The 19023-nt window shown below is 46.4% G+C and overlaps 2 protein-coding genes across 6 annotated transcripts; both read left to right on the top strand.

Annotated features, from left to right (window-relative positions):
- The first annotated feature begins 11 nt into the window (after positions 1–11).
- Positions 12–4109, top strand: ANAPC13 (anaphase promoting complex subunit 13). Of its 3 annotated transcripts, XM_035900004.1 has the most exons (4): positions 12–289; positions 708–833; positions 3007–3139; positions 4076–4109. In XM_035900004.1, the coding sequence occupies exons 2-3, from the start codon at positions 735–737 to the stop codon at positions 3130–3132; spliced, it is 225 nt and encodes a 74-aa protein (XP_035755897.1). In that variant the 5' UTR covers positions 12–289; positions 708–734; the 3' UTR covers positions 3133–3139; positions 4076–4109. The 3 variants fall into 3 exon arrangements, with proteins under 3 accessions (XP_035755897.1, XP_035755896.1, XP_009642716.1); XM_035900003.1 differs by lacking the exon at positions 4076–4109 and having other exon boundaries at positions 3007–3472; XM_009644421.2 differs by lacking the exons at positions 12–289; positions 4076–4109 and having other exon boundaries at positions 311–833; positions 3007–3472.
- Positions 4110–5641: 1532 nt separating this feature from the next.
- On the top strand, positions 5642–18917 carry LIPH (lipase H). 3 transcript variants are annotated; one of them, XM_035900006.1, is made up of 10 exons: positions 5642–5773; positions 9786–10153; positions 10850–10958; positions 11055–11156; positions 12090–12179; positions 13301–13468; positions 14381–14476; positions 15385–15496; positions 17025–17198; positions 18738–18917. In XM_035900006.1, the coding sequence occupies exons 1-10, from the start codon at positions 5722–5724 to the stop codon at positions 18820–18822; spliced, it is 1356 nt and encodes a 451-aa protein (XP_035755899.1). In that variant the 5' UTR covers positions 5642–5721; the 3' UTR covers positions 18823–18917. The 3 variants fall into 3 exon arrangements, with proteins under 3 accessions (XP_035755899.1, XP_035755900.1, XP_035755901.1); XM_035900007.1 differs by having other exon boundaries at positions 17126–17198; positions 18738–18818; XM_035900008.1 differs by lacking the exon at positions 12090–12179 and having other exon boundaries at positions 17126–17198; positions 18738–18818.
- Positions 18918–19023: the final 106 nt, after the last annotated feature.

The following is a 19023-nucleotide window of genomic DNA, read 5'->3' as shown; positions in this document are numbered from 1 at the left end:
GGTTCCCAGCGCTGGAGCTGCCTGCTCGGGCTGCTGTCCGGCAGGCCTCAGGCAGGGGTGAGTCCTGAGGTGACATTTCCAGCAGGGCCAATGCCCCAGTCAAACGGACACAAGAAACCCCTGGAATGACTAGGGTAGCTGAGGGTGGAGGACGGGTCTTATTTTTCTCCCGTTTTACCAGTTTCCCACACTTAAGTTTTACCAGTTGACCAGGCTCCAGGTTTTGGCAATGTTTTGCCTGCCATCAAATCCTTTGTTCTGGCTCTCTCCTGGACCTGCGAAGGCACGGGTGAGTTACAGCACTCGTAGGGGACCAAAAGCGAGTGGGCAGCAAGCAAATAGCAGCAGTTCTGTGCAGTTAGAGGGGACTGGAGAGCTCAAGACGGTCCTCAAGCTCACTTGAAAGAGACCTCTAAAGCTCAGTCACGATAAACACATGTAAATGTCTATAATTAATAACAACAAGCTAGTATTATATATTCATCAATCTTGCAATTCTGTTTGACAGTGTTCTTTTCAGATTAAGTAGTTCTCCTGTAGTTACGACCCTTTTTTGAATGGATTAGGAAAACTGAGGTTTTCCATAAAAGTTTAGGCTTGATAATTGCATAATATTTGGATCAAAACTGGAGCAAGCCTGTAGTCCAAACTCCAGCTGCATGGCTGGGGATGTGGATGTTAGAAATAGCATCTGCTTCGTGTCACAGATTTAGCTGTACTTGCCTGCTACAACGATGGACAGTGAAGTGCAAAGGGACGGCCGAATCCTGGATTTGATCGATGACGCATGGAGGGAAGATAAATTGCCGTATGAGGATGTGGCTATCCCTCTGGTAGGTGAATTGCTACTTATCGATCTGCATTAAGACCGGTGTGTTTACCACAGCCCCTTCCAAGAAACGGCACAGAGAGTATTGCTTGGGGTGCAGCTTATTTGTACTGAAGGTTCCCGGGATGGATCTGACTTGCTGTTTTTCTGTCCTGCATGCCAGTCATTCCTGCGTGCAGACAAGGGCATGTTTCTCTCCCCCATCCCCTACCTAGTTGCCATATCTCCTCAGAACTGGGGTGCCCTTCCCAGTGTACAGTTCTGGGTTGGGCATCAGGGAGTAGATTCGTCCTTCCTCTGTGCTCCCCCTTCATGTTACAAGTGGTTTAGGTGGTTTCCCAGTTGGTTTGTAGAACAGAGAGGATCAGCCTCATGCTGACCATTGCAGTCTTGGTTACGCTTTATTTCCACTTTCTGAAATTCCATTAAAAGAAGCTGAAAATTTTTCAAATGCCTTCCTAATCAGCCTTTTCCAAATATACTGTTGCTGTTGCCAGTTCAAGGATAACAAACGGGCATCTGTGCTGGGACTCGTGCTTGCAGCACTGCATCCAACGCATGGCAGTTACCTGTTCAGGCAGCATGCAGGTTGTTGTGGAGCTGTGAGGCCAGAGATCCAGCTGGGGAAAAGCTACCTCTGATCTCACAAATCCCCGAGTGGAAGCTTCAGATGCCCCTCTGATGTCTTCCGTAGCCATTTGGGAACTACCAGGGAAGTGAGAGGTGTCTGAGGATTTTCCCTTTCCCTGTTCTCTCTGGTACGCAAGCTTTGCCCTGGCTAGCACTGACAAAGCGGTCATGCTAAGATCATGGGCATTGATAGGCTGCTAGTTTCTTTCAGCACAGGGACATTTCCAAATCGCTAGTGACGCGGCTCAAGCTTTAGCCCTTACACCGCTGTCTTTTCAGAGAGGGCAAGGAGCAGCTACACACCTCCAAAATCCATATATACAGCACGTGGGTTTTCCTGCCAAGATTTGGGCTTGAGGGAGTGATCTTGCAGAACTGTGATTCTCAGCTACAAGAGCCCAACCCCCCCTTTGCTCGGGATAACCTTTATTAGGCAGGCCGAATGTTATAAACTAGTTCCTTGCTGACATTTGCCTTCACCCTGTGTCCAAACATTACTGTTTCATTCCTTACAGCCAACTCTTGAGCTGCTTACAGTCAGATACAGGTGGCAGCCTCAGAGCAGCCTCATCAACTAACAGGCCTGGCTGTGCATATTAAAGATCCCCAGGGATGGAATTGGCTCTGATCATGTAGAAAAAAAAAACCAAAAACCAGCACAAATTCACAGGAGACTTACTCGGCGGCATTGTAAAGGAGCAAACAGGATGGCTGTAAAGCGGTCTTTGAGCCTGTCCTGAGCATCTGATCCAGTGCTCACTCGAGAGATTCCCGTGAACTCAAAGGGGCTTGAATCATACGCTTGTTCTCAAAACTGAAAAATTTTATTTCGCTCATGCTGGGATTTCCAGAGATCTAGAACTCGGAATTCTTGCCCAAATGGTATCTGGCAGAATAACACACACTGTGTGTGACTGCAGCACTACAGCAACACAGAGAACAAATAATATAAGGAAGGAAAATGAAATCTCAGTTGAACTATACTTCCTCCTTACTGTGTCATGAGCAGCTCTGTGCTGCACCCGGCAGGGGTTTCTGACGTCTGCTGTTGATATAGCACAGCCAGACCTGTGTTCAGCGTATAGAAAGGGGAAGGATTTCTCACCTGCTGCAGGAAAGTCACATGTTACTTTTGTCTTAATACCAGCTGTAATAAATGCAGTATCTGTATTCTTGGCAACAGCAAAAGAAACACATTGCAAACAAGCAATGGAATAATTACGTCGTAGTATTATTTACTTATTTTGCATTTGCTATATATTCTCCTTCTTCACTGCGTGTACAGTCTGAGTGTATAGCAAAGCCCCAGGATCCCAGGAAACCAATTTACCTTTCAGATGAAGCACCATAATCATGTGAGAAGAACATTGTTCATAACTGGGCTCAGTATTTTTAAGTGGATCAGTATGTATGATATGTATTGTTCAGCTGCACCCTCTGGTCTCATTTGTGGATTTTTGTATTTATCTGTATGAAGTCTCAGTAACCTGCTCCTTTCAGGAAGCATGTTATGTGGGGAACAAATCGTACCTATGTTTTGTTCTCAGAATGAGCTTCCCGAACCAGAGCAAGACAACGGTGGCACAACCGAGTCTGTGAAAGAGCAAGAAATGAAGTGGACAGATTTGGCTCTCCAGTACCTCCATGAAAACGTTCCACCCACGGGAAACTAGTGAATCGGTGAGAACTCATGCAGTAGATGCCGGACTGCAATATAAAAAATATTTTTCAGCTGACCATCGCTGTCATAAGGAGGAAACAACGTTTCTGAAAAAGGCTGGGATTCAAACAATGGTTCTACTCACAGTGACCAAACAGAGTTTCAAATGCTTCTATAACAAGTGTGAAATAACAATGGCTATCTGACACCTCAGAGCTAGTATCAGAATGTTTCTCTTATGTAAAATTATTTCATATCTTCTGTTAAATTGTTCATAAGTTGGTGCCAATTCTGATCTTAAACGTTTTCTACATGTGATAAAAGAAGTAGGTTTTATTGTCTTGAGTTGTTACTGATTTCAAAGCTCACGGTGACATCATTTCTGACTCTGAAGGCTCACGCCCCAAGAATTATTCCTGTGCATTCTGTGTTTAGAGTTCAGTGTACAAAAAACACCCCTCAGTTGTTACCATCTTTAACTAGTGTGTGGCTGAGGAAGGTTGTGCGGGGCAGGCATGAAGGACTGGTCAGTCGGATTCGGGTGATCTGTAAAACACAGGTGGTTATTTGAACTCATCTCAGGATTTGGTGGTAGCGGTTGGACAGCATTTCCAGCACTGACATCCTGGGTACCTTTGCCAATACTCGTACTGTAAACAGACAGTCTAATTCATGCTAAAATGGTGGTTACTCAAAATCGTTGCCTGTTGAGGGATGATAGAGGGTTACAGGGAAGAGCCTGCCAGTGCCAGCATACCACCCGTTGAACTGATAGCCACTTGGATGAGCCATGTCAGATGAGAAATGGAAATCTGAGGAAAGTGATGGGGAAAAAGAAACAAGCAGGGCTTAGCTTCAGGCAATAAATTGTTACCTCTTTTTGCGCTGAGAAGAAAGACAAGGCCCTCTTGATTTCTCTCATTTTATATCTGGTTTTCAAATGCCTTTTGCAATAGGTAAAAGCCTTCTGTTCATCTTGCATGTTTCACTGTTGGACCGATTCCTTCACACCATTGGCAGAACTTGCGAAGGAGAAAATATTTTGACAGGCTTGAGGAGTACTGGTAGAGGTGAGAACGGAACTGGAAGGAAAACAATGTTTCAGAGGATTTTCTTTTGCCAGGGCATCAAAAAAAGCACTTCCCTGGAGCTTGCAGCTTCCAGACTCCACAGAAGTTTTTTGGTGTCTTTTCTCAATGTTTATCCTCTTCAAAGTAACAAAAAACCAAACTTTTGCCTGTGTGACTACCAAATGGCATCACAGCACAGCACACGTCCTGTGAGACTGTGACTGCTGAGCTGCATGAGGATGGAGAGCTCAAGGTGCTTATGAAAAAAAAACACATGTGTTGCTGGGTGCGCTCCTCTGTCTGAGGTGTAAGCCCTGCCTGTGCCAGACAAGCAGCGTGCACTTGTCTGAACAAGAAGGAGCTGCAGACCCACCAGCAGGCAGAGTTAAGGATTAACCCAAGAATTAGCAAAGTCAAAAAGCTTGGTATGTGTGGCATGGACCAAAGAAACAGCTATGCAGCTGGTAACTCTTAATAGTTCAGCTCCTCATTGGATAACCACCAGGGGGAAAAAAACAGAGCCTGTGCGTAATGAGGCATTTCTGATCCTCCCCATGTTCCCTTTCCTGGGCCTACGTTAGAAGAATTTGCGAAGAAAACATTAGGCAAAGCTACCAGACAGCTTCTCTCCAGCAGCCATCCCTATTCTCTCTTCCGCTGCCCTCTCTCACGCTCTCTTACGCCTTCTGCATGGACCTTGGTGTCTGCAGGGCTGTTCCTCTCACATATCCTCACTCCTCTCTCTGGCTGCGGTTGCACGGGTTTTTTTCCTCCTTCTTAAATACATTATCACCCCCGTCGCTGATGGGCTCAGCCTTAGCCAGCGGCGAGTCCATCTTGGAGCCAACTGGCACTGGCTCTATCGGACACTGGGGAAGCTTCTGGCAACTTCTCGCAGAAGCCACGCCTGTAGCCCCCCACGCTACCAGAACCTTGCCACGCCAAACCCAATGCACCTTCCCTTTGTCACGATGTTGTGACATCTGCCTCCTGCCTGAGATGACAGAAGGGATGCTGGGCCACAGCCCTCAGGAAAGCCAGAGGGACATGTGACAGCAGGGATCATCACGAATGCTACCAGCCTAGGGCCCTGTGAAACCAAGTGCTGGCCCAGCCCAGATCCTTATCAGACTTGCAGTGACACCCGACATTCTTTGCTGCCTTTTGACATTCTTTGCAAAAGACAAACAGATGTGCAATAATTTCCTTAGTTTCAACACATGTAGTCAAACTGCTGCTTACAGTGTGATACCAAACCATTTGTATCTTTGATTAGTCATTCCCCAGGGCAAACTATATTTAAAATAAGGAAACCTGGTAGAATAGATGCCCCACCTTTTTAAGAAGAAGCTTTAGTTGTATAACTGAAGACTGGTCTTAATTTCTTGTCTGGTAACTTCCTCCTTTCACCACACCTACTGTTACGGGAAGAAAAAGAGAGCAAACTGCTGTCAGAGACAGCAGGCACATACCAAAGAAACTGTGGGATCCTTAAAACCTTTTACCCGTTGAAGTTTCATGTGGAAGTCCATATGCTGAGGCTGTGCATCATGTTCATCTGCCTTTTGTATGGGGTGAAAACAGGTAAGAAATTAGCCCTGTGTTTTGAATGTTTTTGTCAGATACAACATTCTTTCTGTGCTTTGCAGAAACATGAATGTATCCACCCTCTGCATTATAGTTACTGTGTAGGGTTTTTCACTAGCATTATTTATTTTGGCAAAGCAAATTATACTAGTTACATGAATGTAGTCAGCTCTAAGCGTTCCAAAGGTAAAATCAGAAGTCATTTTTATTATCTTTTCCTCAATTTGCAAACATTTCTCTTACATAAGTACTATCCATCGACACTGAAAATGTCATTTGAAATCTTCAGAGAAGAATGATTTCTTTTCAGCAGTGTCTTCTATGACAGATTCAAAGGATGAATTGCCATTTATGAACAATAAGCTTCATTTGATAGCCTCACAGCCCTATCAAGCATCAACCTGTGTAACAATAAACAAATGTACTGCCTTGTGTTAGCATACACATGGGAGCAAGTCAAGCTCTCTGCTTTGTAAGGAAAACAAACAGGAATTAAAAAAAAGCAAAACAGTATTCTTATAAATACTAACATGTATTTCATCAGGTTCTCTGGAGGAATCTTGGGGTCATGTTTTGCTTAGTTTGTTAAATATGCTGCAGGAAATGTAGTAACAATAAATGGAAAAAGAGAATTGTGTGAAAAGGCACCAAGGAAACCCAGTGAGATACTGAGGATGATTTTAAGAGGTAGAGGGCACACTCTCTCTCTGGAAAAGTGATGGAATTCTTCAATAACGCTATTGAGATTTGCTGTGTGGAAGCAAAGTGTGCTTAAAGCTGAAGACTTCATTATTGATGCATAGGACCAGTCTGTTGAAACACACTGTAAAAAGCCTGGGCAAGGTGACAGTGTTCTGAGTGTCAGTGAAACTGCAGACAGATGCAGAAGCAGCCAACGCTTTTATCTGAGGTGCATGCAAGGCATTGACTGGGTGAGCAGCCCCCTTTGCAGGCTCCGTGTGGCAATGCAGTCCCCCAAGGACCACAGCTAGGACAACCACAAATCTGACCAAGTGACCACTCACCCCCTGAAGTGAAAGTCCCTTGGAACTTCACTTTGCAAGGGGACAGACTGGCGGAGTTAAAAAACTCATCTGCTATTCAATTCATGCAGGCAGACTCAAGATCACAGTCCCAAAACGTCACTATTGCAAACCCTGACAGTCTATAGGATGAACATCCAGGACAGAAGGAAGATAAAGCCTCCAAACACCACCTCCAAGAAAGGAATGAGAGAGACCAGGAGAATGCAGGTCTTAAGTAGCACTGACTTCAGTAAATACCACGAAGTCTGCCTGGGCCCATTCTCATGACCACAATGCTCCCACCTGGGAGCATGTCACTTCAGAATATATATAGACACATAGGTAACTTCAGAACCGAGTCATTCTGGAGGTGCCCCTCCTGCTGCAATAATGCCTCAGAGGCTGATCTCAAGCTCGAGACAAAAGATGCTCACCTCCCACATAGGAACACCAGTTTAAGAGATTGGTTGTCAGCTGTCAGAGCACCTTGCCCAGGAAACTGCTGTTTGACGGCCTATTTTACATATCAGAAAACTGAGCAGAGGGAGACAAGTGAACTGCCTGAGGCTGTTCAGCAACCTAATGGCCAAGACAGGGCTGGGAGCAAATTAATGGGACACTGGGTTAATTGCCATGCTTACTCACCTTTCCTGGAGGGAAGTGGTCTGTTGGACATGGGTTAAGTCCAGTGCCAGGCCGTGAGTTTCCACCTCACTTACTTGCTTGCAGAGTTAATCTCAATAAGCTTCTGGTCCCATCAGAGAAATCTTGTTGGAGTTTCAACTCCAGCCATTTGGGTAGGATTTGCCGTGCTTATCAGAACGAAGAGCAAAGGCAGGGTAACCGGCTGTCCTCACGTGTCAGTTTTTGTAACACGTGGTGGATAAGTCTGGGACACATACCAGCCTGCCAGAAGAGAAGCTGGCAGGTTCTCCCCTGCTATTAGCACTGATCTGATTTTGTTGATCAAAACAGCAAATCTAACAGACTTGGTGCAGATATAACAAGGCTTTTTAAACAATTCAATTACAAATGCCAATCAGCATCAACTCTTCTTTACCAGAAGGTTTGGGCTGTTCTGGTGACAAACATAGGGCTCCTCTGGGCAAGTCTCAGCACAATGCAGGAGACATAGGAACAAATTAAGCAATCGGTGCAATCTTGCACCATATAGAAGTAATTCTTGCCCGGCATTTCTGCCTGTTTTTCTACAGTTTCAGTGGCAGTAAAGATGGTTAACAATACTATATAATAATACTATGTAATAACTAAAACAATTTCTAGTTATTAGTAAAAAAAATACTTTTTTTTATGTTGCAGTAGCACCTAGAGGTCAGTTGTTGAGTATCACTGTGTATGCTGGCACGTATCAGCAAAAATTGGTAACTTTTCTCTGCTAGTCACTTTGAGATCTCCACACGAGCGGTGTCACAGGAGAACTCTTTGCTGCTTGTTTCTCGGGAGCATCTTGGCACTGTAAGAACGAGGCGAGAGCAAGGTGGTCAGGAGACAACCACGCAGGTCACCTTCATTCTTGCAAGCAGGGCCCAGAGTCACGCTGTCCCTGGGAGCCCCGACTGAAGCCGAACACCCTCAATTCAAAGGCCACTGATTTCAACCAGTGTTCACCAGGCCTGACCAAGGGCTCATTTTCCACCACTCCTGTCCCGCTATTCCTATTTTACCATAGGCCTTATACAGGAAGGACTCCGTGGATTTCAAATGTTAAAAGTTTATTTCTGAAGCAATTTAAAATATCCAGTTGGACTTAACTGCAACATCCTTTTAGCCTATTAACTTTTATTTCTGGAGCTCCTGGGGCTTCTACAAAGTAATTAGCAGAACTATGGTAACTGAACAGATTATTTTATGTGCTGGGTGCATAGCATTTATATCACTCTCATGCTCCTGATTTCCGTAGGAGAAAAGGGAAAGTTGTTCATAGAAACTTTGAGAGTTTCATCATTTAGAAATTAAAATGCACAGAGAATTGGAGATTTGCTAGAGCACAATTAGCTTACAGCTGCAGGTTTTCTAAACCCTTCTACCTACTGCACAGCCCAACAACGATCGGGAAGATTTCTCTAGCAACTGCAGCCTGAACAATTATTGCAGCCCAGGGCATATGTGTGAGAGACGCTTTCTCCCACAGGGTCCTTCAATAACATTAAGGGGATTTGAGGAAAAGGATTGCAAGCCAGGAAAAGGCTGTGAAACCTGGGAGGGCCTTCGTAAGCAATGTCTGTCTGGAGACAGTTGTTCCATTCCCTGCCAGTGCCCTGTTGGAGATTGTATTGGACCCTGAAGGCTCAGCTGGTGTTCTGCTGAAAAAGCAAGGAACAAAGACAGGCTTTCAAATGGCAGAGACTGTCTTGTAAAGCAGCACTTACATAAAATTCAGTTATTCTTCAGCTGTGTATAAAGCATTATCAGTAACATATCTCATGCAGTCAAAGGGTGCCCCATTTCACAGTCTGAAATAGCAGGCTGCATCTGCAAACACAAATGAAGCATTGAGCTGCCCCTCACAACAGCAAGATCTTCTACACCTTGTCAGCTCCAGACTGGACTTACAAACAAACCACGAGGGTCTCTCTTTACCCTAGAACCTGTCCAGAGCACCTGGGTGTGCTCAAACCAATACAGCAACCATCCTAGTTGTCAGTCTCTGTTACTGTCCTCGCACTAGTGGGATTCTTTGAGAAATTCCATGCTATCTCCCAGCTGCTAGCGGAAGCAGGACTGTGCTGGTTCAGGGAATGCTGCTCCAAGAAGGTACGCTTGCTGTCTTTGTTCTAACATGGCAAGAAAACCCAAGTTTCAGGGTAACTCCACTCATGAACATGATGGAGAGGAAAGGAGCAGCCCCGGCTCAGACAGCTGACAACACACATACCTGTGACTGCACAGGGCTGGCAGGTAGAAAAGGTCAAAGCAAACGCACCAGTGCTAACCGCAGGCTTGCCACGCTGTGCTCTTTTCAGATCCCCGGGAGACATGCCCTGCATTCACAGCTCTCAGCTTCGGCGACGCTTTGATAGGAACAGACCTGAAAGTGAAGCTGCTGCTCTATACCAGGCAGAACCCAAACTGTGCTGAGGAGCTTGATTCTGCAGCCTCCCAGTATCTAGATGTGACCAAGAAAACCACCTTCATCATCCACGGATACCGACTCACAGGCTCTACTCCGGTCTGGATCCCTGACTTGGTACGCCTCCTGCTTTCTGCAGAAGACATGAACGTCATCCTTGTTGACTGGAACCAGGGGGCAACAACCCTCATCTACAGTAATGCTGCCAGAAACTGCAAGAAAGTTGCTGAGATTCTGAAGAAACTTATCGATGAAATGTTGGTGAGTTGAATGTTCACGCTATGATATAGTCATTAATGCACGGTATGTAAAGGGCGCAAAGGAACTCTTTAAACACAGCAGGGTGTCTGGGTAAAGAAACTCCTAAAAAGGAACGCATTCATTTTTGGAAGTGCGGCTATACTGCAGTGTCAAATTATACCCTTGGACTTGATATGATGGTATTTTGTTGCAATATTCAGTTTACATTCTAAATATCTACATTTCTGGATACAAAACTCTACAGATATGTTTTCCCACGCATAGAAATGCTACTTCCACTTTCTGCTGTCCTAAAGTCGGCTTATGGGGATCAGCTACAGCTCCTCTAAGCTGCTGCCCAGGCACAGTCAATGATGACACTGGATCACTAGGATCATCGTGTCTGCTAATGCCTTGCAGCAACCACACGTGGGCAGCTGGATTCGTACCCATGGGGCCCATGGATACTCATCCCTGTCCTCACTTGCAGTCACTGCCACAATAAAATACAACCACTGCCTGAACTGTTCTCATCGCAGTGCTCTCAGATACGGGCCTTCAACGTGAGTGCCAGTTGTACCATGGGATAATCGAAGGGGAACACACCAGGGGAAAATGTGGGAAAAGCAGGGAGATGCATTTACATTCCTCCTCCTGATATTTTTTATGCCTTTTGTGTACCTCTAATCTGTAACCACGAATATTTTTAAATCTCAGGTTGATGGAGCATCCCTTGACTCCTTGCACATGATCGGAGTGAGCCTGGGAGCGCACATCTCTGGCTTTGTGGGACAGATGTTTGATGGTACCCTTGGAAGAATCACAGGTAAGCCCTTCTTCCTGCCAGTCCTCTGGCTTTGAGGATAGATGTTCACCTTGAGTGGAGCTGAAGTGATGCCACACTCATGGTTTTATGTCACAGGCCTTGACCCAGCAGGCCCCTTGTACAGAGGAAAGCCACCTAGCGAGAGGCTGGACCCTACAGATGCACAGTTTGTTGATGTCATTCACTCGGACACTGATGGTATGTGACATTTCTCCTCTTCACCAGCATGAGGCAAGCTAGAGACTGATGGGGAGCACAGGAAAGCGGGGGCTCTGGTAGGTGGCAGTGCTGGGGGATCCTCACTCCTGTGGCCCAGGAGGACAGCAGTCTCCTTACCCGGTGCCGTGAAGGGCTCTGTGGTCCTGCATTGCCCTCCCTTGGGAGCTACTGGTTTATCTGCATTTCAAAACATGCTGCCGTTCTAGTGGCCCGTGAAGTACAAGGACTTTAGGCTTAGCGCAGCATGCAGTCCTGCCAGAGCAGTTCCACCTAACGCCGCACTGCGGGGTCAGGCTGCAGCCACGCACGCAGCACCTCCGAAGCTAGCCACGCAGCTCCACGCCTTGCACAGTGGATCCGCTATCCCCAGCCCCCGTGGCTCCCTGCATGATGCTTCCACTCTTCATCCCACCTCCCGTGGGCTAAACCTTCCTCTAGGTGAATCAGGAATCCCCCTTGGCCCCCTCCTTTCCCAGACAGTGCACAGCATGGCTTCCCATCCACCAGCCGGGCCAGCAAGCCCTCCGCTCTGCTCCCACCAGCGTCCTACCCCCAGCATTTGGCTTTCTGACCTCATTGCTGCCCCTCGTCTTCTCCCAGTCCCTCCGAGAACTCAGACTTCAGCAGCACAGCAATGCATCCCTTTTCCTCTCCCGCATGCAGCGATACAAAAAGCCAATTTTTGTACCGACACACGCACAGACTTATTCTAGCTATTTGATACCATTGCTAAAATGACACAGCTGGGTCACAACCATTTGGCCTGCTGCCTAAATAGATGAATGACATTAATATTCCTGCACAGGCAGGCAAGCTAGAGCTATTTTTTCCAGTGAGTTTCTCATGTTTCCTTCTTCTGCATTTTACAACTTAATATTCCCTCCCCGCACCTCTGATACTTTCTTTTGTCAGGACTAGGTTACACAGAAGCACTAGGCCACATAGACTTCTACCCCAACGGCGGGACCGACCAGCCTGGCTGTCCACCAACAATATTTTCTGGTAATTAATTCTGCCTTGAATTGCACGGACACTGACAAAATATTTCCAATCAGAAAAGAGGAAAAGGCCAGGGAAATATCATCACTGCTTAGAAAATACATGAAAACCATATTCCAGGAAAGCCATGACAGCAATCTCTTCCCAGCACTGATGCGGCACACTGATGTAACAGGAATTTAGCCAATGTGCACCAGGCAGGCATACGAGTCAGGAGTGATCCTTCTGTTCTCTGTCACAGATGCAAATGGGATTAATTTTCCCTGTAAAAAGTCATTGGGTAGATTTGTGCCTGCATTTCATGACTATGTTTAGAAAACAGTGAGATTTTTAAATTTTTTTTTTAATTACTTAGAACACATACAAAACCCCAAGGACTAGCAATGGCAAGAACCTGTTCAGAAAACAAGTTCGAGATGAATGTGGGGTAGGCAGTTACACCAAATCCAATGCGCCTTTCTCGGTGCTGACAGTGCCGTCTGGCAGGTAGAGCCCCAGTCTTGATTGCAAGACAGCCCAGCAGCAGAACTGGTTTTATGAGGGTTGGGTGAAGGAGATACCTGACAGAAGAAAAAGCAGTAATGTGAACTCAACCCTTATCAGACCCAAGAGAATCTACATAGGAAACCAGCCTGAAACAAAAATCCATAGGAAATGAGGCTTTGCTCATTTTGCTGCTCATGCAGCAACTCACTTCATTAGTTAGGTCTTTCCAAAGAGTTTTTTTACACCAAAATGGAAGGCCATGTGCAGAAGAAAAAAAGCAATATCCAGCTGTCAGGCCTGAGCTCAGAGGGAAGATGAGAACACCCGAGACGGAGGAGGATCCATAGCTGGATCCTCTGGAACCGCAGTAACAATACGAACAAATATGCTTTTAGAACCAAAAGAAGACAAGAAAAAAAGTAAAGTAGACACAGGCAGAGCCAAGTGTACTCAGAGGGAGAGGCTAGCACCCACTTACTGTTCTGCCACAGCCCAGTGCTCCCCAGTACAATCTGTTGTGTTCAAACTGGTCAGTGTGACTGTCCGCTGGCGTGTCCTGTTTTTGCAAGTGTGTTAATATCGTTTTCCTGAAGCATGAGGATTGCTAACAAACTATTTCTTCCCCATATATGATTAAGGATTGCAGTATTTCAAATGTGACCACCAGAGGTCTGTTTTCCTGTTCATGTCATCCCTGAGAGAGAGCTGCAATATTACTGCGTACCCATGTGACTCATACAGAAATTACAGGAACGGCAAATGTACCAGCTGCGAAACTTTTTGGCCTATGCCATGCCCCGTCCTAGGTAAGGATCCAGGGAACTTAAAGATGTCCTGAACACACGGGTCTGACAGAGCTGCCCATCGTTACTGTGACTTGGTGCGTGACCAAAGTTTTGCTAAAGGACTAACCTCCCCCCGGTGCTTTGCGAAAGCATGTAAGTTATTTCCATTGAGGTTTTTGAGGTGGCCTCTCCTTGACTTCTGCAGAGGTACAAGGCTCTGCTGCAGGCAAAAGAGGCCCGAGAAATTTCCCTGTTCTTTGTATGGTCACATCACCTTATGATCTAGAACTGAAATCCCCACGTAAAGGATCCTGAACTAGAAAAGCCAAAACCAGACTTGGGATCTTTACCACTAAAGTCACAAAAACAATGAACTAAAGTTCGTTAGTTGCAGACTTCGAGGGATAGGGGCACATGCTTGCTAAAACAGAATCTTTTGTATGAAATTCTCAGCACCACAAACCCCTCTTGGCTCTAAACAGAATGGCAGAGGGGTGAACAAAGGGTATTCTGCTTTTCTGTAACTGACCCAGCCTGGATGTGACAGCCCAGCTTTGGCCTTGCCATTTCTGAAACATTGATGCTAAGAAACCCCAACGCTTCCAGAAGTGAACTTGCAAAGCTAAGGGGATGATTTTCATTCTGCACTGCAAAACGAAATCCTTCTTGACCATGGATATCAAATGTGGGAAAAGATCCATCTTAAAATAAGTGCTGAACAGTAACCAGGTGTATTTAGACACTCTGGCTTTAGTTACACAATTAAGCCCTGGCATGAGCCTACAGAGGATGGGAGCATGTGTCGCAGTGCTGCCTTGCAGCTGGCAAGCAATATACTATTTCTTAAACACTTGCTTCATTACTTTCAGCAATTTAGTTGCTTATATACCTGTGCAGTAACTCTCTGTTTCATTTCCAAACTGTCATCTATAGGTTATTATGCCCATAAGTGGAAAAACTATTTAACACAACAGAGCCATCCAGTGACAAGTGTGTTTTTTGATACAGCGGACAAAGAGCCGTTTTGTGGTAAGTGGCTAAGATTTCTGAGACGATTTTTCTTTGTGCATTGCCCCCTTCAGCAAGAGCCAAGCAGAGATGGTTAGCTGCTATTGGTATCATAGCCTGCATTTTAGAAACAAAGCCAGCGGCTGGCTGGAAAGAATTGTGTCCGTCTGCAGTCTTGCCATTACATTCCTTACCTGCAGACCTGCCCACTGCTGTGAAAGCCAACTAGAGATGTGCAAGAACAGGCTCATCTTGCTTACGGTGCTGGGAAATTTGTTGAGAACATGCAAATGAAACGTAAAAGGGCAGTTCCTAACCTGTGTTTCAAAACAACACACCGCTCTTTTTGTGTAAATAAGAGAATGATGAGAGTCAAAGACACGGTCAGAGCTGAACAGGTAAGAAACTACCCTGGATAAAAGTGAAAGGCACAGGGAAAGGATTCAGGCAAGGGGGAATCAGTGAAAAAAAGGTTTCACCCTCATGATCACCAACATACCAAGCCATGGGCAGGGATTATGGCCTGAGCTCCAGTGCCAGCCAGCAAGCAAATCCAGTGAGTTACGGATCAGAGCACAGAGCAGACGATTCTGCTCCATGACAGAGAAGACAAATGAAAGATGATGAGAACAGAAATGAAAGGGATCAAAGGTGGGCAGGAGAAAGAAAAGGCAATCTGACAATGAACAGGAAAGGCGGGAGTGAAAAGCGTGCAGAGAGGCCATCTTGCATGCCACGTGTGAGCCCTACTTGTAGTGCTTTCCCAGACATCTCTTAGTATTTCTGTTAGAAATCTCTGCAAAAGAAGGAGAAAGAGATTTTAGAGATAAGTCAAACAAGCTGTGTTGGATGAGCAAATGGGAGAAAGACGGAGGCTGGAAAGCAGAGCCCGCAGAGTCTAATCACCCTCTCTCCCCCTCTCATCTCAGTTTACCACTACTTTGTGGATATTATTACCTGGAACAAAGACACCAGAAGAGGCACCTTCAGTGTTGTACTAGCTGATAAAGCTGGGAAGAAGGCAGAATCTAAAGTTAACCCGTAAGTTTTTACAGATCATCAGATTGGTAATGTTAGCAAATCACTCGGTACAACTGCATCTGGGAGGAGGCACGGTATCCTCTGATTTCTCTGCTGGTACACTTGATAGCATAATATGCCTCAGGGCTTGCCTGGCCCTGTGAGATTTTCCCAGACTCCCCCAGCACACACCAGCTGGCAGCCCAGCCCTTTGGTTTGGGCCCTTCTCAGTCATCTTAAGGACCGAAGTGGACGATCTCTGCCAGTGAGTCTTCCACTGTCCGAGGCTTTCACAAAAGCAGGAGGAAAACACACCTCTCCCTCTCTCCTTCCCTTTCCTGGGAGCATTCTGTTCCAGCTCCGGGTGCCCAAGACAGATGGGATGAACCTGGGCCTGAATATGTAACATCCAAATCAATTCATTCCACTTGGAGAGGCAAATTAATGATGGTGTTTATGTGGACATGCAAATTCCTGATTGATCTAGACACACTTCAGCCAAACAAGTCCTGCACAACTAGTTTTCCCAAGCCCATATTCTCTCCGCCCTATCTGCTTGCACTCGGGCAATCTGCACAGCTCCCCAGGGCTGCACAACCGGACCACCCTGCTCTGCCCCACGCACGACAGCCCACCGGGCAGAACACTTACACGTGCACATTGTAAACACCTTTGACGGGTTAAAACTCGTCCTATTTCTCATGCCTCCTAAAACTTCTAAACAAGGCCAATCATTTTGAGTGTTGCAACTGGGATACGCTCCCAGTCATATCCACACTTTTCACCTTCATAAGGGAAACCCAAAATGGTGGCCATACAACCAGCTATATAAAGGTATTGCGTGGCCACAGTGTTCTTTCGAGCAGCTCTGTGGCTTTTGCACCAAGACCAATGCAGTTTTCATGCGTATCTCCAAGTGGAACTGGCCACCCTGTCAAAAAGGACCAAGGTCAAACCCCAGCCCCATGAGGCTTCATGTCTTTTTTTAAGCCTGTGCTATTTTCCTATCCTGCGAAGCTAGATTCCTCTCCGTTAATTCAACGCTGCATTGTATCACAGACTCTTCTGCTGCATTTGCCAGAAGAGGACTATCAGAAATTTAGTTAGTGGCATTAATCTCCCCACAAGGTACAGTCTTCCATTTGTAGAGCTGCCTCAGCCCTACAGCATTGTTACAAACAGGTTTTTATATACAGCAACCTATTCTGCGAGCTCCACGGATGAGTCGGTGGTCAGGTCTGCACAGCCAGCCCCGTATGAGCACCATTTGGGTCTAGTCCACTCGGGTTCAAAGCAGAATCGCAGTGAGGAGCAGAGCAAACAGCATCAGACCTCTGTGTCCCTGCTCCCACCCCAAATAACTGGGTGCAAAAGCGGCTGAGCAGGTTCACACCTGGAGACCTGAATCCATACCCATTTCCCCTAAATCAGAAACTAATCACTAGTTCAGTCCTCCTCCCCAGCACCATTTCTAATATTATACTGAAAATATTAAAACCGGCGCTATTCCCTTGGTGACTCTCTGACACCTTGTCTGCTTTATCTTTAGAGAAGCTGCAGCGTTTCAGCGGTACAACCAAATCACTTTGCTAATGGGATTCGATGAGGACTTTGAAAACGTAGAAAGAATTTCCTTGACATTTTCCACAGGATCTGTCATTGGCCCCAGATTCAAACTCAGGATTCTCCAAATGAGGTTCCGGTCACTCACAAATCCAGAAAGGTAAGCAGAGGTTTACAAACTATTTCTTGGAAATTGGACAGAAGTAAATGAATCTCCCAGATGCCTGGCCTGGCTGAGTTCATCTGGAAGAATTATATTTATTTTACATTTAATAATTCTTGCACACATACCTCGGGAATAAATTCTGCTGTTAGTGCACGCACACAAATCCCATAGCTGGACTGGAACACAGAGGTTATCTTATTGTACTGAAAACATGTAATAGCGGTCTGACTCTGACGTGGCCTGACATTTTAACCTTTGGTCAGCAAAATGACATTTGAGTCGCTACAGAGGAGCTGCCCAGGCCGGAACTCTGGGCTGAAATGGGGAAATACAGATGTCTAGCCCCAAATACAGCTTTTATGTGCCAGTCAATTTCTATGTCCAGACAAACCAGGAGATGAATTCACTCCTGGAATTCCATTAACTGGGAGCTGCTGGCCACTATGCCCCAAAGCACTGACTACTGCCCACATCATCATGCGGTACCTACCTGGTCATTTTAGGTTTCTACAGCTGCTTCAGTCACCTTCTTAACCTCTCTCCTCTAAGGTCCTACCCTTAAACTTCCCTGATTTTTAGGGCGCCTTTGGAGGAGGGGTTCTCTGCTTGAGCTCGGCAAGTACAGAATCCCTTAGGTTAACCTTGTGCGCAAGGATAGTGTGTGAACATCAAGCTATACGTGCTTTAAATTTGGGTTAAAACAAGGATTGCACATCACAGAGCGAGAAAGCCAGAGCAAAAAAAGGACAAAACTGCAGAACCTGTTTCTTTGCAGTTCAGGAAGGTCTGCCACCCTTACCTTAGTCTTAGAATAAGGATAAGATTGTATGTGTCTAATAAGCAAAGTCCTTCTGCAGCTCCACCTCACTAGCACTTCCCTTCTCCTATCCCACAGCTCCACAGCCACTTCCAGCCCCAGACCCACATTTAATCTCTTAAAAAGCAGATGAAAACGCTCAAACATTTCATCAGAGGCTGTCTGCTCCCCCCTGGGGGTTAAGTAATCAGTCACTGCCGCAGGGAGGGACGTCCTGCCCTCTTGGCCTTCCCTGTGCCAGGGCTAATGTTCCTGTGGCCCCAGGTGAAAGCCTAACTGTTTCCTCCAGTTATCAGCTGGGCTAGCTCTAAGCCAGTTTAACACCTGGTCTCAGCTCAGAGCAGGCACACAATCCCTAACGCTGACACTAGGGAATCAGCAGCAGGGAAGGGCCACCCATTTTGGTGGCCATGCAAGCGTAGGTTGGCTTCAAGGGAGCCATGACCTCCATAGCCAATACCTCCGTTGGCTTCTTGTTGTTGTTTTCCCATGAGAGAAAGCAAAAGATGATGTGGAACAGGGTGAAAATATGCTCGAGGTATTCCTGACCTCAGCAAGGCTTGAAGGCCACCTAAAGCGAGGTGGGCTTCAAGCAAGGTGTCTTGAGAACTGACTTATCTTACAGAAGCCTCCAGCCCGCTGCAGGGGGGGCTCACTTGGGGGATGGCACAAGGCCCATGTTTCACTTTGGGCTCCTGCCGACTGTTTTTATGCAGACCGCAGCTGTGCAGATACGACCTTGTCCTGATGGAGAACACTGAAAAAACCTTCAAGCCCATCCCCTGTCGGAGCAGGAGCTGAGACCCGGACACGCTGTTTCTGAGCGTTACGTCTGGACGCGGCAGGCGCCCCCACAGCCGCACGGGGACTCGCCTGGAAGCTCCTCAGCGCCTTCCACAGAGACCAGGCGGCAGCGTGGCGGGGCCCGATAAACGGGGCAGCTGAAGTGACAGAAAAGCGGTGGCTTTGTGTTTTTGGGGCACGCTGCCACGGGGCCGCCGC

This window comes from Egretta garzetta, unplaced genomic scaffold, assembly GCF_000687185.1.
Source record: "Egretta garzetta isolate BGI_Z169 unplaced genomic scaffold, ASM68718v1 scaffold448, whole genome shotgun sequence".
Taxonomy (NCBI): domain Eukaryota; kingdom Metazoa; phylum Chordata; class Aves; order Pelecaniformes; family Ardeidae; genus Egretta; species Egretta garzetta.
The sequence above is the reverse complement of the archived record's forward strand: the minus strand, read 5'-3'. Positions and strand labels throughout refer to the sequence as shown.